Source organism: Orbicella franksi, chromosome 6, assembly GCF_964199315.1.
Source record: "Orbicella franksi chromosome 6, jaOrbFran1.1, whole genome shotgun sequence".
Taxonomy (NCBI): Eukaryota; Metazoa; Cnidaria; class Anthozoa; order Scleractinia; family Merulinidae; genus Orbicella; species Orbicella franksi.
In genome coordinates this window covers 23,595,234-23,621,606 of record NC_138150.1, presented here as the reverse complement: position 1 = coordinate 23,621,606, position 26,373 = coordinate 23,595,234, and the positions used below count along the sequence as shown (strand labels likewise).

Below are 26,373 nucleotides of genomic sequence, written 5' to 3'. Positions count from 1 at the left end.
TAGCCCTAGCCCTAGCCTTAACCCTAAACCCTAGCCCTAGTCCTAGCCCTAGCCCTAGCCCTAACCCTAGCCCTAGCCCTAGCCCTAGCCTTAACCCTAAACCCTAGCACTAAAACGGTAACCCTAACACTAAATGCTAAACCTAGGCCAAGGGTTAGGGTTTGCTTTTAGGTCTAACGCTAGCCGTGGGGTTATGTTACCTTTACTGTAACTGTCAAGCTATACGCTCATCTTTCTCTAAGGCCCATGTTCATCCATTTGGTTTTGCGGCCGTGTATTATTGTTTTGAAGTCACCATTGTCCTAATGTTTCTTTCTTTTTTTCCAAAGACAAAGCGCAAACCAGCTAAAAAAATATACGGGGCTATGCTCTTCTACTCAATTGAAGACGACACGCAAAAATTCGGGCGCTTTTGAACAAAAAAATCATTTTTCACCCAAAAAAGTCACTTACATCAGTCTTGCACCAAGCCATTCAATTGCTAAGAGTCCGTTCATCTTTACTAAATGCTCTAAAAAGTGAGAGGCATGGTGGCATATTGAGTTTGGGTTGGATCCCTGTGTGGGGTAGTTGTGTTGCATTCTTGCATTCTTGCAATCTTACTCTCAGTCTCCTGCCACCACCCAGGTTTAAAAATGTGTATATTTGCTGAATTAAATGCTGGGGAAAAACCTTGCCATGGAATATTTGGCTTCCCATCCAGTCGGTTGATAGAAATACTCCACTGCACTCAAATGCAGGCTTTACCTACATATTAAAATGCACTTAAATAAAATCTTGATCCCAATTTGCTTACAACATGTTTTGCAAACAGCTCATGACATGCACTGTTTCTCTACATATTTAAAGCATTGAGTTAGTGCAAAAAGAAGCTCATCCTTTCAACTACTATTCAAGTAGAACAATTTTAACTGGGAAATGAATTGTTTAAATGATTGATAACTGCACTTACAGGATGGCAAAATGCTTTCTGCTAAGGAATCCAAGCTCACATGTTTACTGATGGCTACAAGAACACCAATGTTGATAGCTTTGTCCAAGACTTCCACCAGCCACACTAGACACAGCTTTCTACATGACAGAGAAAAAAGCAACTTACAACAAAGTCTTTTATTGACAGCAATCAGGGCTCGAAAAAAACTTAAATTCCAGCTTTCCCTCAGGACCAGTATCTCTCAAATATTGCTTGCCCTGGGCAAGTGTTAGTTTACTCTTTTAATGATTTAGTTGGCAGACGACTTGCGTGATCCTTTGCCCATTGAGCAAGTGAAAACAAAAAGGTACTTGCCCGAGGAGAATCTACTTGTCCTGGACGATCAGACAGTACTTTTTTCAACCCTAAGCAATCCTTAGATATACAGAGGACCGCATTATTCTCAAAGAAATTAAGTACTACCATACTAAAGACATTTGAGTGCCTATGTTTGGCATGCAAACTTCATGGTTTGCTGTTTCATTTTTTAACTTTGCACAAGCACAAGCACCCCAGAAGTGGAGAAAAGGGGACTCCCACATAAAAGTGTTAAGGATGTTTGGAAATTTAATCTCCTGGTTTACATGTACGATGTTTTTCAGTTCAAAAAGGCCATATTTTGTTATTAACATTTGCTTGCTGTTGTTTACAGAGGTTGTGATTTTTTTATGAGTGTCACCCCTGAATAAGAGCCACAACTGTAACCGTAAAAATCTGAAAAGCATGCAGCCTTTAATTGAATAAACGAGGTGCTTCTTACGAAAATTGGAAAAATTATTATACCAGAAATAGTATAGTATTATAAATATCAAACCTAGAGTCTTGTGATGTGCTGGAATTTCCCAATACTTTGGAAAGTAAGCTGAACATTGAAACCACATCACCATCCTGCGATGTGCGCAAGCCTTCTGATGGAGAATTAGGAAGGAAATGGTTATACCTGAAAAGAAAAATTCACGCTGTTTACCACGTTGTATCCCGGCACAACAAAAATCATTATGCACCAAAAAAATTGTCAATTGAAGACTTTTATAAATTGTAACAAAAAGCCCCTGCAGTATTTGTTCAAAGTAAGACATCTTTTATGGCATAATCTAATCCATACTAACTGGAGCTTAACTGGTTCAGATTTCTATTCCCAGAATCTTAAGACAGCTTACCTCTGACAGTAAGTGTAGAGGGCATGAAGAATGGTGTATTGTACAGAAGGATGGCACACAGCAAGCCTCCACTCACAGGCATCTAGATGCTGAGTCAGCAGCTGATAAGGGCTGGGGGACAACTTCCACAACTGAAAAAGAAGACATGTTTCATCAACAGAGACTTACGTACACCTGTTAACATAGGAATACAAGGTGTGCAAGAGTTATTGTGCAAATTAAATACCTCTAGAAGGAGAAATATTTTATGCAATTTAAACTAAGCACAATAAACATGCACCCACACATTGCATACATTACTGGCCTGGGTACCAGAATGTGTGCTAGTAAGAGATTTTCTGGTACAGTGTGAGCAAAGAACAACACCTACTGCCTCAATGTTACACCTTATTTTCAAAGTGGCACTGACAGAACTGTTTGGAGTTATCATGTAAAGAGCTGTATGGTTATCAGGTTAAGGTAAAGTCTGCATGCGAGCCAAGTGGCCCATCAGGCCGGAGCTTATCCCGGTTTCTGTAGCATGAAGCGACTAGGAGTATTTGTACTCCCCCCTGGATGGGATGCTAGTCCATCGCAGGGTTACCCCCAGCATTAAGTTTGCCGGTACCCATTTATACACCTGGGTGGAGAGAGGCACTGTGAGAGTAAAGTGTCTTGCCCCAGAACACAACACAATGTCCCCAGCCAGGGCTAGAGCCCGGAACGCTCGATCTGGAGACAAGCGCACTAACCATGAGGCCACCGCGGCCTCAGGTTAAGGGGAATTAATATTTCAAGTTTAGAACTAACAGGGTAACCTGCAAAAACAGACAGATTTTTGGCTTGTTTTGCAGCAGGAAATGCATCTGTGTTCACAGGCTACAAACAGGGGTAACACTCTCACCCTTAAAATAGCAGACTTGGATGTTGCAATCTCAGACAGAGCACACAAGTCAAAGATGACTATGCTCTCTAACTCATGAGCACTTCGCCATTGCACCAGGTTACTGACAGAGCTGTTCTTTTCAACAGTCACAGTTACACCTTGGATGTCTCTGCCTAGATCATCTGTAGTTTCTTCCTTGTTATTGTTGCTTAGTTGAAGTTCTGACTTGCTGTCGTTTGCTTCAAAGGCTTGCAATGTTTTTCGCAAAAGGCTGAAGCTGTCAATCAGTTCTGTTACCGTAAGCCTGCAAAATGGATGAGATGGATTTTGAAACCTAGGATATTGGCATTCCTAGAAGTCAGAGAAGAGTACTAGAAAACAGAGAACAATAGATTCTCAACTTAGTACATGTTGAGGATTTGAAACAAGTAGTTACACTGTAATACATCTACATTTAGAATATTCTCCGAGTCTCATATTTCAAAGTGAATTATATCATTCTATGGCAATCAGGAAGAAACTACAGCATATTTTACTTGTAGGCAGTCTCTAGAAGTGGAACATCATGGATGCCCAAGAAACCTTGATAGATCTTCATCACTGATGATAGCACCTGCAAGGATGAACGAATAGGTATATTGTGATTATATACAAACCACATTATGTGTACAAGGTGAGCACTCCATTAAAACTGTGGATTATAAATCTTGAGTACCGGTACCAAGAGTGACTAGTTTAGTTTCACTTTAAAGTGGCAATAATCCAGCTGCAAATACCATCTCGATGCACCACATAATTCTCAAAAAATTATGAAATGTATGACAAAAAAGTATGGAGATTGGTAACTACAACAGGATAGTGGGACTGTACCCGGTAATCGCAGTTCAACAACTTACTTGGTTCAGAAAATCAGGTTTGTTTTCTCTTATCCATGCTCATACATATTGACATACAAAGATCAGGCAATATCATTACTAGTCAAGTACAGCTTCTACAAGGTTTGTTTGTTAACTGGTTTGTTTTGTACTCCAAAATGTTGATTTTATAATTCTGAAATTTAGCAATAATTCATCAACTTTGGACCTACATATCAAAAACTTGAGACAGTGTTTCATTACATTTCCAGACTCGTTTCATTTGGCAAGCAACACTCAGCTGCAATTGATTATTATATTATTCTGCAATGAAGCCCCTATCTTGAGTGTTTGATGCACTGTAATTACAGGTACTTACAGATAACTTGCCTTTTTCTGCAAGTTAACATATCATACTACATAATATTACTGGTAACTTTAAAAATCAAAATTATCTATTTAGCGCAAGTTTGGGGGAAGTTATGAGCTTTCTAAATCTCGAATAAATGTAGTGTAGAATGAGATAGTTCTTACTGCTTGGTCTGACGATAGGCGCAACTTCATTACGGGAGAGCCAGGTCCTAGGAGTTGTTCGATGAAGGTTGCTGGTATAGCAGTATTCACATGAGCTATGACCTGCAAGTGAGAATGGACACAGTCGTCAAAGGGCTAAACTACACAGAGAGAAAATAATGGTTGGGTTAGTGGTACCAATTCCCAGGCCCCTGGGTAAAAAAACTTCACTTGCAAACCACAACATCTGTGAGGGGAGTCACTAGTAAGTGTTATGGCTATGTGAAAATTGTAAGTGCCATAGCTCAAAATAATAAAGGTCTGTTGGTTATGTGCTATGGATCCTGTTATGCTGTATTTAACAAATAAAGAAGCCCAAGCCGTATATTACACTGTGATAAAACACCACCACATTTGAGAACACAAGGGAAATGTAAGGAGTCAATGAAAGACATCACTACTGCATGAACTGTTTCTTCAAAGGATGAATTAACAGTTCAGAGAACAAAAATTACCTTTTGTATGAGCTGAAGAGCTGACATTATGTGAGGATAGGTGACACATGAACTGCTCTGAAGTTGTTGAATCACAAATGAAGCTGTTATTTCACAGCAACAAGAGAAGTAAGGCTGTAGCCATGAACACATGGACTCTAAACACTCATTTGCTGAAATATATTACCAAAGAGCAATATTAGGTACAAGTCTTGCTAGATGCCATTTGTGAAATAGTGAGATTCCAGCAACATCTCTTTCAACTCTTGTACTTTATAAAGAAAATTGTTTGGTTTAACTGCTGAGAAGAGATACAGTACATTGTACATGTCTCTGAGGGTCATTTGCAATTGATGCAAAAACTAAAGATGATCAACAGTCTGACTTAGAGTCTCACTGCTCATAATCATGACTGTTCTGCAATTATGTTTAAAATGAACCCCTTTTTCAGGCATCCTCAGCTCCTTGCTTGAAAAAAAAAATTAAGATTTTTGAACCAAATGAATGACTAAATTCACAATCTATCGATCAGACTGCAAATAAACCAACTTGAAACAAGGTGTGACCATCCAAACCTTGTGCAAAATAATATTAACTGTTGTACATGTAAATAAACAAAATATGACAATAACATTGTCTAGAGAAGCCACAACTGCAGGATAAACAAAGCGTACCTGACACAAACAGTTTTTCATAGTAATAGGAGTACCCAGACATGTTGATGCACTGAATAATTCTTTGAATCAGCTGAAACAGAAAACAAACTTGGGAATCACATCTTTCTATCAACAAAATTATGATTTCTGTCGATTATACCTGTCACTATAGGAATGCATCTCAATACTAAACCCAGCAATTTCATTAGAAGCCGGGTACTGCCAGAGCTCCGGCAGCTGTGAGTCATCAAGTCACTGGCTACTTGGCTGTGTTTGTTGACAAAATCATCAAAAATGTAACTCTTATAATATTTACAGCTTACCTATTTCTCAGTTCAAATAAACTGAAAATAAAAGTATTTCTTACATTCGCCTCGACTGTTCGTGTATATAAAAGTGTACACATCGATCAAATACGATTGAAATGCAAAACATTCAGCCATTTTCAGTAGTCGGTTGAGCAAAGCGTGCTCCCGCACAGTCTGGACAGACAATGTACTGGAACAGGTATTTGCATAAATTTATTTGATTTTGGAATTGTTCTTTCATAAACCCATTGTGTTCTTCTTTGCTTACGGACAAATATTAATTGAAGAAGCTAGTCATAAAAGGGGATAAGTGACGATTTTGGTTGCTTTTCTTTTTTCTTGCTCCAAATTAGCTGAATTTTTGCATGTGGTCTTCAATGTAATAGAAAAACGTGGTTCTGTATTTTTGACGCTGGTTTTTGCTTTGTTTTCGAGTTAAAACGTAGGCAAAAAACTTCGCTTTTCCTAGCCACGTCTTTAGGAGTTTATTTGTTGAACAGCAAACAGGCAGACTGTTTATAGTGTATGAAGTCAAAACCAAATCCCACAGCATATAGAGCGGAAATCTGGGAACGGATTGTTTACACCGGTTATTGTGACGTGAACACAACACGTGAATCGATCGAGCGTCAAACAAAATGCCATCAAACAAAAAAGAGATGTGCCGCATTAGAGCTCTGTCAACTAATATCTTAAGCATTGTTTTAAAGTACCTTGCATGCCTGCCTGGTGGTTGAGAGGCATCATAAAGCCTCGATAAACCCGTAAGTCATCAGCACATTTTAAAGAATCAAAACGTGTTCTAAAACTTCGAAGGCAGCTGATATACCGTAATCGTGTTATCGGCGTTCGAAGTCAGATTGAGCCAGGTAGCAAAGTCCAAGAGAAGTTCTTCCCCAAGAAAAATACCCTCTGGTGAGTTGTGGCCCATTTGCCAAGCATTGCTAGCGTCAAAGTTTGGAAAGCGAGAACTGGTTTTAGACTTATAAAATTTGTCTTGTATCGACCGCCATGTTTTCCCGCGCACGAGGTGTAAAGACCCTTCCTGGCATGCATTGCAATTACGTTCTGCGGACGTTTCTCAAACTTGTAACTAGATTTAAACATAATAATGGCCAGCGAGTGGCAATCGATTGTAACAGATCTGTGATCCAGTTTGCGTTGATTTTATTTCAAATCAGCATGATTTGTAGTGTTTTGAGCTTCTGGGATCAGGGGACATGCAGATGTATGGAGACCCGTACATTGTGCAGAAGGGTTAATCTGTTAATCTGTCAGCCCTATTTATAGAGCGTTTTCACGTGGAGTCGTCAAATTCTTAAATCCAAAACTAAACAGCCACCAAAGTTGTTATCCTCATCAGGCATAAGAGGTACAAACACATTTTCAACTTGGAAGTTATGGCGGTGCGTGACATAAAGCTACGATTGCGTTTGTTGAAAACTATGTTTTATCTCGTGATTTTTTAGCCATTTAAGACATTGCCGTATTTGGAAAAGTGCTTATTGAAATGTTTATTTGTTTCATTTTATTTTTATTTACACCTTTTTTTGACCTGAAATCAACATTTTTGAGCTTATACGTTGCGTGAAATTACCATTTTCAGGAGCCCATCATGGGCTCCTACAATTTTGCTGTTTTCTAAGTGAAACCAACATCCTTGCCGTCACGCGCTAACGTCAAATCAACATTTTAACCTATTTAGACTTGAAATCAATGTCATTGAGCTTATGCGCTGCGTGAAATTAACATTTTGCTATTTTCTAAGTGAAATTAACATCCTTGCTGTCACGCGTTTACGCGAAATCAACATTTTAACCTATTTAGACTTGAAATCAACATCATTGAGCTTATGCGCTGCGTGAAATTGACATTTTGCAGGTTTCTAAGTGAAACCAACATTCTTGCCATCACGCGATAACGTCAATTAAATCAACATTTTAACCTATTTAGACCTGAAATCAACATCATTGAGCTTATGCGCTGCGTAAAATTGACATTTTGCTGGTTTCTAAGTGAAACCAACATCCTTGCCATCATGCGTTAACGTGAAATAAACATTTAAACCTTTTTTGACCTAAAATCAACATTTTTGAGCTTATACGTTGCGTGGAATTGACATTTTGCTGGTTTCTAAGAGAAATCAACCTCCTTGCCGTCACATGTTAACGTGAAATCAACATTTTAACCTATTTAGACCTGAAATCAACATTAAGCTTATGCGTTGCGTGAAATTGACATTTTGCTGGTTTCTAAGTGAAATCAACCTCCTTGCCGTCACGCGTTAACGTGAAATCAACATTTAAACCTTTTTTGACCTAAAATCAACATTTTTGAGCTTATACGTTACGTGGAATTGACATTTTGCTGGTTTCTAAGAGAAATCAACCTCCTTGCCATCACGCGTTAACGTGAAATCAACATTTTAACCTATTTAGACCTGAAATCAACATCATTAAGCTTATGCGTTGCGTGAAATTGACATTTTGCTGGTTTCTAAGTGAAATCAACCTCCTTGCTGTCACGCGTTAACATGAAATCAACATTTAAACCTTTTTTGACCTAAAATTAACATTTTTGAGCTTATACGTTGCGTGAAATTGACATTTTGCTGCTTTCTAAGTGAGATCAAAGTCCCTGCAGTCGCGGCGGGCCAATCCTTTGTTATGATAAACCGAGGCGAGACTTCGACTTATAACAAAGGCTTGGCTTGGTTATTATAACAAAGGATCGGCTCTGTTTATCATAACAAAGGCCCAGCTTCGTTTATTTGCAGCCTTGGCGGGAAAAGGACGTTAGGTATTTTAATCAAAAGTGAACTTTGTCGAAAACGCTCCAAATTTCGCATAGAGTTTTGTTTAGGTATGTTTAGCAATGTCCTGTAGTTTTTCCGCTAAACTTTGCTTCGTTTTCAGGATATTGCGTATACAAAAAACCACTTGGTTTTCCTAGTGGCGTCGTTATAAAGCGAAGCAAAAACCAGCGGCAAAAATACAGGAACACGTTTTTCTATTACATTGAAGACCACATGCAAAAATTCAGCTAATTTGGAGCAAGAAAAAAGAAAAGCAACCAAAATCGTCACTTATCCCCTTTTATGACTAGCTTCTTCAATTGCAGAAAACAAAACACTTCATTCCAATGATGAAATTTTGCCAATCAACCAACCGATTCTAACACTGTATGGTCTGAAGTCACAGATAAGACCTTGTCATTTTCACAATTTTTGGAAAGTTGTGAGCCATGCAAAGGGCCATCAATCAAACAAATGAAAGACTTTATTTGTTCATCGTTTGGAAATTCATTCAACAAGCCTGTTCACAGTTTTCACACTTGCAGTTGTGAAGGAAGCCAATGTACTTCAGTAACCCAAACAGAGATAAATCATTTACAAGCAGCAAGCAAAAAAGATCGGTCCCAGCATATATTCATCATCGACTTAACTAACTTTGATGCCCAGAAAGCTGGAAATCGTATTTCCCAGGGTTTAAATTTCAAAATTTTCTGGAGGAGCAAGCCCCCAGAACCCCCTAGCAAAGGTGGCCTTACGCCCACCTATATATCCTTAGCTGCCTACTTTTATATTGGTAGATGCCTACTTCAAATCTTATTGAAAGCACTGACTAAAACTTCAGTTAACAATTTTCTTTAAAAAAAGAAATTCACAGCAAATGAAGGTGACATTGATAAAATTGGTCATAGCTAGAAGAGCTACGATGGCTTCCTGGCCTTAGACTTTAAAGATACTTGGTATAATTATACCCGAATGCCACAGTATCAACACAGTTCTGACCAATACATTAAAACTGTAACTCAGCTCAGTCTCTATATCAAAGAACAAGAATGAATCATTTCTTTTTTTTTCCAGAACACTAATCTCACCTCAGTCAAATAAGGAGGTGTGATGGAAGGGCTCCTGTTTGGTGAAAAGCTTGGTCCTATGCCATTAACAACTGTTGTGAATACTCTACAGGCAAAAGAACCAAATCATTAGACTTGCACACTAAATATAGAGAAATCGAAATATCCATAGTTGACTTGAAATACTTATGTATCAAAATGTGACAAAAGTTAAAAAAGACAGATCTACCCTAAGAACATACTGTGACCAGGACTCAAACCATCTCATGTGACTCACAGAATATTGCTCCAAGACATATTTTACTCTACCTCACTAGTGCCGTCAACCTTGGCAGGGACACATAGGGTGATGGAATTTCCTCTGAAGTCACAACTTGGTTTGATAACATGCCTAATTCCTGGTAGTAAAACAGTGACAATGGGTAACCAGTACAAAACATTAGAACAGAAATTTTAAAGCAGTGGGTAGCATTATCTACCCTTTGACCAGCCAAGGCCTAAAGATAGCACTCAAGATCACAATCACGTGAAAACAATTTATGGGGGGAGGGGGCTGTCGTGTGAAAAGTTGGGGATGCTCATTGTGTCGCTTAGGGGCATTCATCACTTACAAGTAAAGTGTTCAGGACAAAATGCTACTATTTTTAGCTGTTGTGCCATTTCAATGTGGTACCTTTTAGAAGTCCAAAAAAAGTTCGAGCCACACCCAGATTGGTCCCCTTTAGGGGTTTAATTCAAATTTTCCAGCAAACATCACTGACCTTCTCACATGAAAGGTCCCCCCCCCCCCCCCCCACCCCATGCAAATCTTAAACTCTAAGCAAATAGGATTTCTTCAACACGGTATATACAAAATGACATGATGACCCAAACCAACAGTCAGAAAAATTAGATCAGCAACCAGTGGACCAGTCAAACTATGTTTCCATACACCAGCTGACTTTTCTTTGCTCACCTCGGCATAAGCTTCCATATCTTCAAGAAACTGGCTCAGTAGTGTCAGAGAAAAGGCAATGTCTGAAGCCCAGTAGTCATGCAACTTAACCAGACATTCTGTAACATCATAAGAAATGCTTAAGCCACTAATGAACTGACTAGACCAAAACTTTTCTAAAATCATAAGAAAGAAATGAAAGTATATGAAAATAAAATACATGTTTCCTCAATAAGGATAACCAGCAATTTCAGTTTGATTACCATTACCACCCTGTCAGGTTGAGCACACTCAAAGTCGAATTTCAAGAACTTTACAGAAAAGCTGACAAGAGCTGCTGATATGATAATAAGGCGAGCAAAGAGAATTTACATTTAAATCATCATAACAAATGAGTGCTTTTCCTTTCCGTCCTTTTAAACATAAAGTGAGGGAAATTCATACTATCTTTGTGCTTTTACCAAATTAAACATGGGTGACACTTGTGAATATTTGGGAAAACCTGAAACCCTCAACTGGGGCTTTGACTGGCATCACTGTACATTTAATTTTTTTTTTTTCAAACTGTTTCATGTTTGCAAAAGGCTAAGTTGTGAACAACTGAACCAACAGTTTCTCTCTTCTTAGATTGTTAAATATTTGCAGACTTCAACAAACCTGATGTGTAGCTGGTGAGAGAATTCTGCTGTGAAGTGTCTATGTGCCATCCAACAAGGATGTCTACAGTGTCCTACAAAAAAAACTTTAAATCAAATAGCAGCACGCAGGGAAACTTGTGTCTGATAGCCCGGTGCTAGTGGATTTTCAGTAGGACCACTGGAATTTGTACTTTGCTTGCCCGACAGGCAAGTGAAGTTTTTTGGAAAAATTGTCTGACATTATTTAATCCTGCTACTAAGACATTTTGGAGGACTAGAGAGAAAGACTCTTAGGCTTCTGCATCATAGCTAAGGCTTGCAAGAAGGGCAAGATTGGTTTTCTTTGGACAAGAATAAGAGCAATTAACAATGGTTAAAACAAGCAAAAACAGAAAGGAAGTGGAAGAAAATCATCTATTATTCTGTCAAAAATAGCTTACCCTGAAGTGGCCTGCAAATGCATGTGGGTAGTCTAGAGCAATTGGCATCATCACATTAAGAGCTGCACGTAGCAAATCTGTTAATCAACAACATCAACATATACAATGAATGTTAACCATGGTAAAATAATTATTTTATCACAGTTGCTGCTAATCTCGCAATCTGATTGGCTAATTTGCCATTATTGATAAGAGTCCATACCACGCTGCTCATGCCAATGTGTCATGCAATGCCTTTTTCAACTCGCGCTCTGAAAAAAAATTCTCTTTGACATTGATATTGTGGTAAAAAACAAATCGAAATGTGGTTTAGTGTGGTCTGTACTCTTATCGACAATGAGTATGTGTCATCACAGTGGTCAAAATTTGTTGTGGACTCACAAGGCGTAGCCGAGTGAGTCCACAACATTTTAACCACTGTAATGATGCATACTCATTGTCGATAAGAGTACAGACCATGCTAAACCACATTCAATTTGTTTATTTGTTGCTGAACCAGTACAAGTTTTTTTTTCAATTAGTACCAAATTTTCAAAATGATACAAAACATTTTAAACTGTCATGATGCACTTGGAGTTTCATTTCAGAGATAATATCAAATTTGAATTCCCTAATACTAGTAAAACTTCTTCACTAAAAAGAAGTTCTTAAAGACTTCTTAATCTTTAAATGTTATTGATACAATCATCGATAATTGGAACAACGTCAAACAATTTAAAGAGTAACTGGGCATTTACATTCAAGTCAGTCTTTCTCTGCACGTTCAGACAATTTAAATTACTTCCCAGATTATTACCTAGATTGTTCTTTACTCGGAGCAATTACTATTACTTATTAAAAAATAAACCAATTTTAAGAATTGTGAAAGTGATGGAAGATCCCACTACCTGATGTATCCACATTTTCCAAGATATTCTGCAAGCTGCTCATGACGTTCTGAAAGAAATCAGATATACTGTATCACAAAATACTTTCCAGATCAACTTTTGTTTAACTGCAACAAATGCCAGTGCAACCCCTACTTACCATCATGAAATCTCTGAAGCATTTGTTTTTGGTGTCCACTTGAATTGCCTTTAATGAAAGTAAGAAAAAGATAATATTACTGATAAAATAACAAGTGCTCTCTCGGTAATGCATATGCTTTGTGTTAGTGTTAAAGTCTTTAACATGAGATATTTCCTGTAAGGCATGTGACACATTTGTTGTAAACAGACAAATGGAAAGACTAAAAAACAGACAGGCAAACAACCAGACAAGATAGAGAAATGCAGACAAAGGTATAGACAAACAGGTATGGGGATAACAAATGAATAGACAGAATGACCAGACAAAAGAAACAAAACAATGAAAGATCAATTTTACTTAATACATATTTTAGTTAACAAGAATCAATCAGTCAATAGCTTGGTTAGTTGGTTATTTAACTTTTTTCAATGAAACAAAACTGATGTCAAGAATCAGTGAACAAAACTAATCACTTGGCAAGTAACCATGCATTTACCTTTGACAGCGCGGTAAGCAGTAAGATCTTGACTTCATCTGATACAGATGACTCTAGTTTGGTAAAGATCCACTGAAAAAACCTGTGCACAAATTTTACTAATGTTAACTACAATTATAATGATAGCTTCAAAGGACCACCATGGATCATTTGTGGCATGGTCAATTAGCAAATGGTATACAGCAGCATAGTCAAGAAAATTTGAGATCAGAGCTATAATAACCAACAGACTACAAAAATGTAAGTATCTCATCTGCTTACCTTCCAGCCTCATTGCCTAAAATTCCACCAATCAAACCAACACATAGTGCTACTTTCTCTTTAAGTTCTGGCTGTCCCCTGTAAAGATTATAACCAAATCAAAATGCCTGAGTGATTAGACAGAAAACCTCATTTACAGTGCTGCAATAGGGTAGTTGTCTTTGAATAGGTTCCTTGGTTATACCTGTCAGAAACAAATTAACACTTGCCTTCCTCTTACCCATGAACATTTCATTCCTTTTTTACAACCAACAATATTGCTTCCGTTGTGATTACTTACTTACAGGACCCAGCACATTTCAATTTGGTGTTTAATAATATTATACTTATAATAATATACACAAAAAAAATTACTCAATTCTGATTGGCTGAGAGCAGTGCAAATCAAGTGTAACACCAGTGCAAAAAGTGTAACACCAGTGCAAATTACTCATCGTAATTCTGGATTATGATTGGCTGAAAGACAACAGGACATTTTGTAAGCCGATGATATCATGTAAAATGATGATGAAAATTTTGTGCAGAAACTTTGAAAAGTTTTCTCAAATGAGAAAAATTGCTTCAAGAAAGATCTTCCAGCACTTCCTCCATGCAAATTTTTTCATGTTATATTATTAATAAGTAATCATACAGTTTTTCTCATTCAATTTGGAATTAATTTGCATAACTGAGTTTTCAAAAAGTTGAAATTGCACTCGCTGAAGTGGCTTGTGCAAATTCGACTTTTTGAAAAACTCACTTGTGCAAATTAATTCCAAATTGAACTCGAAACCATATAATTACCTAGATACTGACATCAAATCAATGAAAAGTTAAAGACCAATTATTTATTATACTTGTGCTTAACCAATATGACTCAAGCTTTACAGTTGTTCGACTTTGTTGAATTGGACTCCTCTGTTTTATTAATAATAACATACCTATCCTCTTACAAAACAATTTTACCTTTCAAACAGCACATCTTCTAAGGCTGAAAATAGATTCTCTGCATACTTGTCTACTATCTGGAAACATAAGAAAAGGTTTGAATAACTTGGAAAGCTGATCAACAATGACCAAAACCTCAAGTTCAGTACTATTCAAAGTACATTTGGCTATAGTTATTACGACTACATGTAACTTATTGTTTATAACCTGGTATTGATTTACTGGTCTACATATAATGTTCACACCCTTTAGGGGAAAAGATAAATGAAAAACGTTTTTAACCTGACAAAAATGCCATGTTACCTGCAATGGACTAACATCTCAGTCAGAGAAAATAGCACTACTGATATTACGACATGTTATGGAAACCAGAATTAAGCACCACTCTAGCAAGCAATACACAATTTAGCCTGCAAGCAAGCTTGTGATTGGGGAGCTCATGTACAAGCACAAAGCCACAAGAAAAATATGATCCAATCGTTGAACACTCAATTTATGCCATAAGTAATGTGTATGTATTTCGATAGTTTGTTTAATGATGACAGGAAGAACACAAAGAGTTTGTAAACCACAAATTTAAAATGATTCTTAAAAGGTAAGATACCTTTAATTTATGTGTTCTTCCAACACAGTATACCAGCTAGATTTTTGCACCAAAAAGGTCAAGTACTTTTTCTAAAATTACCATGCTTATGTGTTTAACTAGTGCAATAGTCCCCAAGTGTTGACCAGTGATATGGTGTACAACTACATCATCAAGATTACCTGATAATTATCAGGAGTGCTAAGGAATTCTTCAAACTGTTGAGCTGCAGTTAAACGTCGCTCACGTTCAGACTCTTTGGTAATCCTCTTTACAAGATGCGATAAACGAGAATCATCACCAAACATGTTATTTCGTTCTGAAAAATAAAACATGACACCCGATTTTATATTAAGTAAGCAGTTAAGAAAAATACTTCCAGAAACTTCTCTTGCTTAATAGGAATTCTATTTACATATGACCCAAGTGTTTTGATAACTTTATTGCTAAATAAGAGGAGTATCAAAGGCCATCAAAGCTGGACAATTAAATCTAATGGAATGACCTTGTCTGACCAAAGAATTTTTTTCAAGTAATGACCCACCTTCAGAAACAAACCTCTTTTCTTAGTTGGACTAAGCTGATAAAGATAAAGTGATGAGATGGGGCAGGAGACTAAAAAGCATCCTTTCTTCCAAAGATGTCCACAGATCTCTGATATTTTTGGTTAATTTTCACCAAAGCTGACCGGTAAGTTAACTGTTAAGCTAAAACCTCATTTCAGTCCACAGCTTGCACCGAAATTATATGTGATTAGTTTTTTAGCTTCACATTTAGCTAAGCACGTAACTAACTGAGAGGTACAGTGTAGGGTTAGTTTTAGGGTTAATTTTAGAGCCAGAGCTAATTTACAGAGGATTGGTTAGTTATTATGGCCTTAGGTGTCCTGCTTTGCACAATGAGGAGGTTAAGTAAATAATTGGTTAGTTATTGGGGTTTTTGGCTAAAATTTGGTCAAGGTTAAAGTTAGTCTGCAGTCTGCATCATTTTACACTGACCAATTATTTATCTGCTGGATAGCGTTATCCATTATCCCCACTGGGCCTAATTGAGAATTAATTAGCATGGGGAAGGAAATTTGAAGATAAGGAATCCACATCATTTGACTCTTTCAGCTCAATGACAAATGTTGTGCTGTTCCATTTCAAACAGTAATTAAAAAGATTAAAAGAAACAACCCATCCAACCCTTCTGTTCATGAGGGCTGGGTTCAATTGCTTTACTCAGATGTGCAAAATAATTGAGCCAGGAGCTAAATTACGGAGCTATGGTCAGCTATTAATGGCTTTCTGAATTCTTGAAGGCTGGGTTCTAGTACTGTGCTCAGATGTAGAAAAAATTGAAATTAACACCATAACAAATTACCTAAACACATATCGAGTAAAATGTTCAAAGCTTGCACAAACAAATTTCGCGTGCAAAAACAGTAAAAATAGCATAATCACTATCTATTGATGAATTTTTCAGTACTTCATAGTGTATAGCCGGAAGCTGAAAGTAACGATCTCTTTTCGTTTGATAAGCTTAAATTTATACTCTTGAGGTCGACTGTATGGTAACAAGACTCGATATAAATTGCACTTGGAAAATTGCAATAACTCCAAAGAAACCTTCAGACATAATTTTCCGCCGTAGCGTGTGCTTTCACAACAAAATGCTCGGCTACTGCAATTGCGGCTTTCAAATTTGAACAACGGCGCCTCATTGTAATAAACACAATTGTCTCTGCCGTTGAACGTCTACAACATAAGCCAACTATCATAGATACAGTAGTCTAGTACCAATAAAGGTACGAATTTTTATTCTTCTGCTTACCATTAGCTGAGCTTTTAGAAGCAAAACTGTCTCGGTTTAACTCCCTAGCAGGATCTCGGCTAGGTTCACCTCTTCCGCGAGGAGGTTGTTTCTCAGACTCTGAGCGAGGCTTTCCTTTATCTTTTTCAACAGCATTGACTTTGCTGCCTTCCCTATCGGAAACATCTCTTCTAGTTTCCTCATTTTTTCGTCTGCCTCGGTCGTCTTTCTTTTCAGGACGACGTCTGGTGTTCCGCCCATTTCGTTGTTCCCTTTCTCGATCTCTTTCTCTTTCACTTTGAGTACTTGTAGTGCTGCCCACTGAGTCTGCAGAGTGGTCTCGGCCTTTATTTCGCTGAGAGCGGTCTCTGCGTGTTTGCCTACCACGGCCCTGTGGTCTCCCACTCATACCATTTCATTCTGCCATGAAGACTTCTCCACTTGAACAAGAAATTCACGCGTAAGACTCAAATAGCGCCAAGCGCCATCTTGAATACCAAATTGCAAAGTGCCTCGTTTTCATGCTTTCATCTGGTTGCAACAAAATAAGATGGCGGCAGTTTTACTTCCTGTGTAGGAACGAAAGAAATGTCCTAGTTCTGTTGTCGCAAACGCACCAACGTTATAGCCTTCACTAACTAGCTGTCCTTATCTTCATTTGAGAAATATGGGGTCTTTATTTAGCAAAAAGAAAGAACCTGAAAAACCAAAGATCACTGAACAGGATAAAGCAATTCTGGTAGGAATACTTTTAACTAAGGCTAATCTCATAACATTTGAGCTTCCTTCTTTTGCTGAAACCATCAACAATTAAATGCCATGCAGGGTACTCAGCAGGCTAGATAAATATGAATAGATAGATAGACGTCCAAAATAAAGTAAGTTGTAAAACAGGGTTCATTCTTTGAAAAGGGTGCATGGCAAAGGGTTCATATGAGGTTCATATGAGACCCCTCCCCCTGCTCCTTCCCTCTTGCTACTCTCATTGAAATTTCCAAGTCTTGCAGGTCAACTGCAACCAGGTTGGTAAAAAAGCACTCTGACAAACATTCTAACAGTAAAGAATAAATTAATGATGATGAAGTTCGAAACTATTCTACTATATACCTACAAGTTTAAGTACTATATTTCAGAGCAACTTACCCACCAGAAACCAGACAGTACAATTAATGTACATCAAATCAAAAGTATTTACTTATGGCTGCATATTAAAAATAATCATTTAATACTATGCGATTTTTCAGGCATTGAAACAGCAGAGGGACAAGTTGAAGCAATACCAGAAAAAGGTGCTAAATAAAACACAGGCTGCAAAGCAAACTGATTTTGGAACTAGTTACCCCTTGGGAAAGCTGTAACTGCTTGCTCAAAAGTCATTCTCACTAGCGCATCCCCCCTCCCCTCCCCCCTTCTTTTACAGTAAAAAAAAAGAAGTCTGCATACAAGCAAAGTGGCCGATCAGGCCGGCGCTTATCCCAGTTTCTGTAGCATGAAGTAACTAGGAGTATTTCTACTCCTCCCTAGATGGGATACTAGTCCATTGCAGGGTTACCCCCAGCATTAAGTTCACCGGTACCCATTTATACAGCTGGGTGGAGAGAGGCACTGTGAGAGTGAAGTGTTTTGCCCAAGAACACTACGCAATGTCCCTGGCCAGGGCTCAAACCTGGAATGCTCGATCAGGAGGTGAGCGCACTTGCCATGAGGCTACCGCGCTTCCTTTACAGTACTTTGTAAATATTCAAATCTCTTTTAAAAAAAATCCCAAGAAACTTCACTTTGCCTGTCTGGTAAGTGAAGGAAAGCCTATTTTAAAAGTCACCAGCACCATGCAATCATACATGACTTTCCTTGCACACTGAAAAGGTACATTTTTATACATAAATTATGTTGTGTGGTGGAGGGTATTTATAATGACTTAAAGGTCAGTGGCTGGATCTAGAGTTTAAACCTACATTTTTTAAAATATGTTTTAATTGATTATTTTTAGTTCAATCGTGTCTACTTTCTCCCAGCACCTGCCATAAACAGACACCTATAAACAGATTCCAACTATCACACTATCTACTGGCAGCATGTTTAACTGACTTGTGCTTATAAATGTCTTTCTTTTCATCAGATACAACTCAATCTTGAAAAAGAAAGACAATTAGCAAAACAGCTCTTAAAGGAAGGGAAGAAAGAGTAAGTTTATGTGGGTTTTTTTAATTTTTTTTTATTTTATGGTATTTTCAAAAAAAAGACAATTATCAAAACAGCTCTTAAAGGAAGGGAAGAAAGAGTAAGTTTATGTTTTTTTTATTATTATTTCTTTATTTGTGGTATTATCATAAAAAAGAAATATTTAAGAAGTAACTATAAGGAAGGCATCAGAGGCTTGTGTTTGGACTCAGGGTCAGATGGTGTGAAGTTGAACAATCTCCAAGGTCACTGTATTGTGTTGTTAGGAATGACACTTAATCAATCCTGCATAAGAGAAAACGTGGTGACTGGTACATTTACCCATAGTTCCTAGTGCACAAAAATCTTAACAACGTTCATAAAAACATACAGAAGAGTTACAAAATCTTCAAACCTAGGCTACACAATGTCCTTACTACAGGGACAAATATTGTAAAAATTTGGCAGCCTTTCTTTGTGTGCCTTGTAGGCTGTGTTATGTTCGCAGGGTATTGTGGTAAAATGTACAACCGCCATATTTTTTCCTACGGTGGATTGCTGTCAGTAACTACTCATTAACTGAGAGTGAGGTCTTTGGGGAAAAATCTAAAATAGAGACCTTGTGGATCACTAACAGACAGTCAATAGGGCAAGGCCAAGGTTTGAGATTTTTCGGTAAAGACCGAACATTTGAGTTTAAAAAGTTGTTTATTATATGGATTGTTTGCTTTACTTTTGCAGGCCCATAATCGGCCATGAGCATAGACCCTTTTCATAAATGGCTGCCAAATTAAAATTCTTTTGTACACATTTAAATTAGCTTCTCTAACCTCATTTGAGAGTAAAAAATTTAATTTGAATTATCAACTTAAAAACGAGGTTAGTCAAGCTAATTTTAATACTTACAATTTAAGATTTATAATTGGCAGCCATTTATGAAAAGGTAATCTTACAGAAGAATAATGCCCTAAAATTAGGCTGTGACTAAAAGAGGGACGGGGACTTGGGGACATGAGACGTGGGACGTGGGGACGTGGGGACGCGGGGACTCGGGGACGTGATAAACAAACAACACCTGATTTTTGCGCTGAATTTGTAAAATACAATTTTCGGCGGTCAAGTGAAAGGTAATCTGATATGCTGGAGAGTTTGTCAGCAGACCAGAAGCTGATGATCCCCAGCATATATTAGGGACCAGCACCAACGACAACGAACCCAGAGGACAACGACCGGAAGTAAAATTTCCCCTTACCGTGTTACTATGCATGCTCGACTCATAGTCCATGTGAAGTTCAGGACGTCAAAACGTCAGGTTTGCCATCCTGAGCAAACATGAGTATGTATTAATTTATTTGTGCAGTGTTTCAGCCAGAAATTTATATCAAACTATTGAAATGAAATTTGGTTATTTATTTAACCTCTTAGCTTTGTATTAACTAGATTTTACGGCGAGTTTGATGTAGAAATCGTTGGTAATAACATTATTTTGGGTTTATCGATTTGTCCGTAGTGAAATTTGCTTGTCAGCGAAAGTAGAAAATTAAATGAATTCAGAAATTGAAAAATGACTCTTTCTTTCATTTTCTTCTGGTTCCTATCTACATGTAGGCTTTCGCTTATGTTTTTAGGATAGAATTTTATACCATGAAAGTCGTTTTAGATTATATCCGCCCGAAAATTCGGGTTAGTTAATCTCTCCGAGTGAAAACCTATGTTCGTCCTATGAGAAATCAAGATTTTTCGACATAAATTCTTCATGTAGGACTGAAAGTTCGTTGTCATCGATAGTACCGTTTTCGTAGCTCAAGCGCAATTGGTCGTGGAGCTCGTGAAAGGAAGACATGACAAAATTTTTCGATAGTTTTAGGTCAATGTTTGCAAGGATTCAGCTCTATTTACATGTACTTGCACGTGGTTTTCACACCATGAATGACGTCCTCAACCCAGTCTTACAGAAGTTTTACTCATCATCGTCGTCTCATTCATCATCGGTGCTCAAGGTCCCTACTACTTTTCACTTGACCGCCGAAAATTGTATTTTACAAATTCAGCGCAAAAATCAGGTGATGTTTGTTTATCATGTCCTCCAGTCCCTACGTCCCACGTCCTCAAGTCCCTGCGCATGCTTGTGTCCCACGTCCCCACGTCCCCACGTCCCCGAGTCCCCACGTCCCCAAGTCCCCACATCCCCGTGTCCCCAGGTCCCAAGTTCCCACGTCCCTGCGTCCCCGCGTCCCCGAGTCCCACGTCCCATGTCCCATGTCCCAGTCCCCAAGTCCCCATCCCACTTTTAGTCACAGCCCTAAAATTAGCCAATCAGAGTGCATGTTATATTGGCTACAAACACAAACCATATAATAAAGTTGCTTAACTCTCAAATAAGTTAATAAAATTAAGTGCTAGTGCAGTAAGCCACAATGGCCTCTTCATTCATGAAAACGTTGCCTTAGAAAGATATATTCAGTGTTGTTTGTTTAATTAAAATTATCCAGTAAAGCAAAGTTACTCCTTAAAAAGAAAAGATACCAGGAGCAGACCCTTGAAAGGACAGACAACCAGTTGGACAACTTAGAAAAAATGGTTTGTTAATATATTGTTTTGTTTTGTACAATACATTACCGTATTTACTCGAATAAGTGCCGTCCCCGAATAAGGGCTGCCCTCAATTAAGTGCCGCCCTCAATTAAGTGCTGCACATGGGGTGGAAAAGCGCCGCCCTCGAATAAGTGCTGCAGGTGCGGTGAAGATGATAAAAATACACTGTAGTCGCATCCCGTAATTGCATTCTGTAAGTGCATCCTGTGTTAAATCTTGTGCACTTTCAGCAACAGTCAGGACATTGACATTGAGTGAAGCATTGTTGAAAACCTGCAGAAAAGTATTCACAAGGCTGTTACGAAAGCCAAAACTTAGGTTAACTTCAAGCCTGTAAGCCATGAAAAATATTCATGCGCAGCGCTTATTCAAGTAAATACAGTAAGTGAGGTAGTTGTGGTGTAGTGGTGTAGAAGTCTTGGTTCAACCTTTGCAATGATTATTGTGTTATTTGTAAGACACTTTCTTTCAAAAGATGAATCTCGTTGGGTGATAGTAACAATCATAAATTGTTAGGGGAATGTAGCTGTGGGAAGAGGGAACTTTCAACAGACAGGCATCTCCTCCTGGGAAAGTAGAAATAGTTATTAATAGCTACTTTATGCTACTGAAACAGGACTTCTTTCAAAGTGCCAGTCTCTTATCCACTAGGCCCAAAAAAGTTTTTTTACTTTCTTTGTTACCGTTAGTGCATAACACTGCACAAGCACGGAATTGCCATATAAAATGCAGGGCTTGAGAAAAGTGCCATTGGGTCATCGGGGACAAGTTGATTTTCCTGCTAGGACAGTAACTTTCCATTCTCACTTGCCCAATGGGCAAGGGGTTAGACAAGTCATCTACCAGTTGAATAAAAAAAAACTAAGACTTGCCCAGGGCAATTCAATTCAATTTTAATTTGAACTCTCACAAACATTAATTTTATAAGTGTCAAAGCGCAAGGAAAGGTTGCTTATATCTCCCTCGATAAACTCATTATAAAAGACAGACCAAAAGGATTGGCTGCTATGGCCTCCTATCCAAGGAAAAGCAAGCAAAGCAAGTAAAATTATAATTGCTCGTCCAAAGGGCAAGCTGGAATTGAAGTTTTTTTTTTCCGAGCCTTGAAGTCTAACAAGAATGTGAATAAACCAATGTCATTCAATGTAAAAAGTGATTATAAACCTGTTTTCAAAGATATATTTGATTTCTTTGCTAGACTTGTTTTGGCCTTATCGATAACTCTCCATGTAACTGAGTACTGAATTTCTTACTTATAAGTGTGTTTAAACATTATCACCACAGGTCCAAGATGTTGAGTTTGCTCAAGTTCAAATTCAAGTGGCAGATGGACTAAAGCAAGGAAATGAGGCACTTAAAAAAATGCATGAGGTATGTAGTGTATATATTAAGTACGTGCACATCCTATTTCAAGAGCCTCATAAACAAAGTGGCCCAGTGTGTAACTTGTGGGCTGAACTGATCACTTGAAGACAACGAACTACCATTTTCACTTGTAATACTTCAGCTAATGAGTGACTCATCTGATAGGTTGATCAAGCAAAGGATAATAATTATTGATCAAATCATTAATTGCTCACATGCTTAATTAACTGATTGTTTAATTGATCATCTGACTGAATGAAGAATGAATGACTGATTGATTTGATTGATTGTTTTTTTTGATTGATTGATTGATCGATTGATTGATTGACTGATTGATTGTAGTACAGGCTGTTATGTAAGTAGGTGCTAAAGGAGCACTCCAATAGTGTCTTGATCATTGTTCATTGTATCATAGATAATGTCAATAGAAGATGTGGAGAGAATAATGGATGAAACCAGGGAAGGAATTGAATACCAGAGGGTAGGTGATGTTGATATCAACTGGAAAAACATGTCTTATTCTCTTGTTAACCACAGTCTTAATTTCATCACTGTAAGTTACAGTACGGGCATAATTCATTCATTTTTTCATTCGTTAGGAAATTGATGACCTTTTGAGTGGAAGTTTGACCCAGGAAGATGAAGATGCCGTGTTACAAGAACTCGAGGAAATGACACAGGTTGTATGACACATGTATTAGAACCAGTTACTGTTTTGTAGAATTCAATAAGTTCTTTTAGACTGATACAGAGCACTCATACTGATAGAGATAAACAAACCAAGGAACTAACATTCATGTCTGCAATAAAAAGCCCATCATGAAGGCAGAAAATTAATGCTGGCAAAAGCACAATAATCAATGTTAACACCAAGAAACACAAGATTTAGCATAAAAAAAAAAAATTCAATTGTTATGCTTGTCAAGTGCATTTCTCAGTATTTATGTGAATTTCTATGTATTGGTGCATCTGTTGATCATGAAAACCAAGAACAAGAAACTGTTGAGGCAGCAGCTGATATGCCTTATAAAATTATTAACTTCGCAGGATGAAAAGAATGACAAAGTGCACATTGTAGGATTTTGTGTAATGCATTGCACTCCAGATCCAAATGTTGAGGGTTTGATCACTACCATTGCCCTGGTATCATGTTCCCAGAAAGTCTGTCACTTAATTCACTCAGTACATCTGTAGTAGTAGTAATGGTGATTTGTTACACATCACAACCTCACCTATCTTCTTCGTGCTCTGTTGCGCATAAGGCCGCAATTTTGTTACACATAACCCCACAAAATTAACCTGACGAAACATTGTAATTAACTAGCATCAATTCCAGGGGTTTTATAAAGCATTTCTTTTCTTTGGGAACAAAATACACTGTACTTTCCTAAGACATAGTGGTAATATTCTTTTTTTTTTTTTCAGTCTGTGACAGAGAATCTTCCAGAAGTACCAACAGAACCATTACCAGAAGTGCCCACAAAAGAACCTGGTATGTATTTGATAACAATGAGTATTACTGCCAATCTTTGACTATAACATTCATGAGAAATAGCAGTTTGGCAACATACTGTTTTAGTCTAAGAGTTTGAAGATTAATTAAATTAGTGTTGGTAAAATGGTCCCTTCCAATCTTTGCTGGCTGATGGTATGTCCTTGTGTGTGAGAGAGATAATTTTTTTTAATCACTGTTATTTTGTTCTGAAAATTTGTTTACAGGGGAGAAGAGACCACAGAAGGAAAGGGTAGCTTCCAGAGAAGCTGAGATGGTGCCAGCTTAGACATCATGCTATAAGCTGATTATTCCAGTAAATAAATTTGTTCATGGCTGGTACAATAAGCAGATCACTAATGGCTTGCAACCTATAAACTACACCTGTAGCCCATAGTCTGTTGCCTGTGCTATGCATGCTACACACAAGCCATACCCAGCACCCAAGGTGTTCAACCAGTGGCATATTAACAGCCTGTGTTGTAAGATATGGTATGTTGCAAGCAACTTGTGATCTATGAAACAGGACCTGTAACATGTGAAATGCAACCTGTTTAATATACCAGTCATCTTATTTGGGTTGCATCTAAGAGAGAGGAGTATTTTTTCTCATAATCAAAATAAAGTCTTAAGAAGCCAAATACCATCTACAATAAGTCTTGTAGTTAGCATCAAATAACTTTTAATTTTAATGTGTGTTTTCAAGCAAAAATATTGATTGGAAATTGTATCACAAGAGAGAGTGGTATTACAGAAAGTTCACTTAGTCTTGAAAGGACCAAGATTCTAGCCTTTACAGTAGCCTTTTCTTAAAAACCACGAGCAGAATATAACCTGAGAAAAAAATAATATTGTCAAGTATAGTCATGTAGTCTGTTAAAGAGCCTGCCCCTATCCTGAATCCGAAAAAAAAGCAGCTTTCTGCACGTATTGCATGCCTGTGATACAAGCAGCAACTCAAATTATGTTGTAATGATATACCACTATGTTAACCTGTGTACTGTCACTGATTGGTTAAATTAGTGTCAATCAATAAGAGACTTTAAGGGACATTTTTATTTGTGTTATGGTTTTCCTCACCAGCAATGCAAGATTAGATATCCTTGTAGAATAATGATGTACACTTCTAACTAAACAAAGCGATAAATAACACATTTTCCCTGATTATTTAACTGATATCTAAGGTAAACCTGGTTTCTGGATGAGCTTAGTCAAACGCTAAATGGATCTTTGGCATAAAATAGTCACACCAAACAACATCTACTGAGGTGGATGAGAAAAAAAGAGAAAAAAAAGGAAACGTTCAGCTTTAGTGGTTGAAGTCACTTTGTTTTGTAGACGCTAGCATTCTTTTGCCACCCAGCATGGTAGATTTAGTAGGCACCAGGGAGCAAAGAAAGCAAATTTTCGGGCTTGCCCTCTGGGCAAGTTCTAAAAAAGTTATGGTGAACTAGCCAGAACATCCTTATCACCAGTGCCAAAAAAGTTCATCTCAAGAGTTCTTCAATCTGTAATTTGAATAATTTTATCCTCAAAAACTTTCCTCAAGAAACTTCAATTGCCCATCGGGCAAGTGATGGACAGAATCCACTAACTTGACTAGAACATCCAAGAGCCTTCTAGGCTGTCGAACAGTACTTTCTTTGCACACTGGGTACCATATGACATGGGTACCATGTAATAAAGGTAATTGTTACAACATAAATCAGCAAATCATAGACTGGCATGTTCAGATCTTTAAACCTTGTTTAGACTGCAATTTCGTTAAGGACTTTCTAGGGTTCTTTTGCATCATTGACCCTCTGTTCATGTTTTATATTTCACTCTGACACATGCTGCTGTTTAAGATGGCATAAGTAGAATTGGCAGTTTCTTTGGTTTTTTATATGTTGTTACTTATAACCTTATTGACAATGCTTTTTATAAATAAATATACAGGTGAAAAGTTGAGTTGCTTGTTTCTTTTATTCGATTTCTAATATTTTCAATGTCAGTT

At 37.6% G+C, this 26,373-nt stretch overlaps 2 protein-coding genes across 5 annotated transcripts in view; one reads left to right on the top strand and one right to left on the bottom strand.

The window, feature by feature from the left end:
- LOC145489909 (serine/threonine-protein kinase SMG1-like) overlaps positions 1-17,268 on the bottom strand; it is a 66,174-nt gene extending 48,906 nt beyond the window's left edge. For 2 of the 4 annotated variants that reach the window (XM_081468989.1, XM_081468990.1), the window contains exons 1-20: positions 16,787-17,268; positions 15,154-15,290; positions 14,407-14,465; positions 13,462-13,539; positions 13,201-13,282; positions 12,723-12,770; positions 12,584-12,632; positions 11,697-11,773; positions 11,276-11,348; positions 10,640-10,794; positions 9,994-10,082; positions 9,706-9,790; positions 5,534-5,606; positions 4,881-5,032; positions 4,387-4,488; positions 3,535-3,611; positions 3,017-3,302; positions 2,134-2,264; positions 1,788-1,913; positions 953-1,071 (exon numbers count right to left, since the gene is read on the bottom strand). In XM_081468989.1, coding sequence (XP_081325115.1) covers positions 953-1,071; positions 1,788-1,913; positions 2,134-2,264; positions 3,017-3,302; positions 3,535-3,611; positions 4,387-4,488; positions 4,881-5,032; positions 5,534-5,606; positions 9,706-9,790; positions 9,994-10,082; positions 10,640-10,794; positions 11,276-11,348; positions 11,697-11,773; positions 12,584-12,632; positions 12,723-12,770; positions 13,201-13,282; positions 13,462-13,539; positions 14,407-14,465; positions 15,154-15,290; positions 16,787-17,174 — 2,386 coding nt within the window. In that variant the 5' untranslated portion in view covers positions 17,175-17,268. The remainder of the gene's footprint in view (positions 1-952; positions 1,072-1,787; positions 1,914-2,133; positions 2,265-3,016; positions 3,303-3,534; positions 3,612-4,386; positions 4,489-4,880; positions 5,033-5,533; positions 5,607-9,705; positions 9,791-9,993; positions 10,083-10,639; positions 10,795-11,275; positions 11,349-11,696; positions 11,774-12,583; positions 12,633-12,722; positions 12,771-13,200; positions 13,283-13,461; positions 13,540-14,406; positions 14,466-15,153; positions 15,291-16,786) is intronic. The other 2 variants (XM_081468992.1, XM_081468993.1) reach the window with 1 other exon arrangement.
- Positions 17,269-17,310: 42 nt separating this feature from the next.
- LOC145489917 (charged multivesicular body protein 6-A-like) lies at positions 17,311-26,338 on the top strand. Its single transcript, XM_081469004.1, has 9 exons — positions 17,311-17,504; positions 18,010-18,054; positions 18,885-18,949; positions 21,418-21,505; positions 22,805-22,891; positions 23,301-23,366; positions 23,485-23,565; positions 24,311-24,377; positions 24,605-26,338. The coding sequence occupies exons 1-9, from the start codon at positions 17,433-17,435 to the stop codon at positions 24,664-24,666; spliced, it is 633 nt and encodes a 210-aa protein (XP_081325130.1). The 5' UTR covers positions 17,311-17,432; the 3' UTR covers positions 24,667-26,338.
- Positions 26,339-26,373: the final 35 nt, after the last annotated feature.

Bases quoted from the DNA above. Each gene is read 5' to 3' on its own strand.
- LOC145489917 (XM_081469004.1), top strand. From the start codon at position 17,433: ATGGGGTCTTTATTTAGCAAAAAGAAAGAACCTGAAAAACCAAAGATC. The intron at 18,055-18,884 runs GTGCTAAATAAA...TCTTTTCATCAG, and splicing joins TGAAGCAATACCAGAAAAAG to ATACAACTCAATCTTGAAAA. The intron at 18,950-21,417 runs GTAAGTTTATGT...AAAATTATCCAG, and splicing joins TTAAAGGAAGGGAAGAAAGA to TAAAGCAAAGTTACTCCTTA.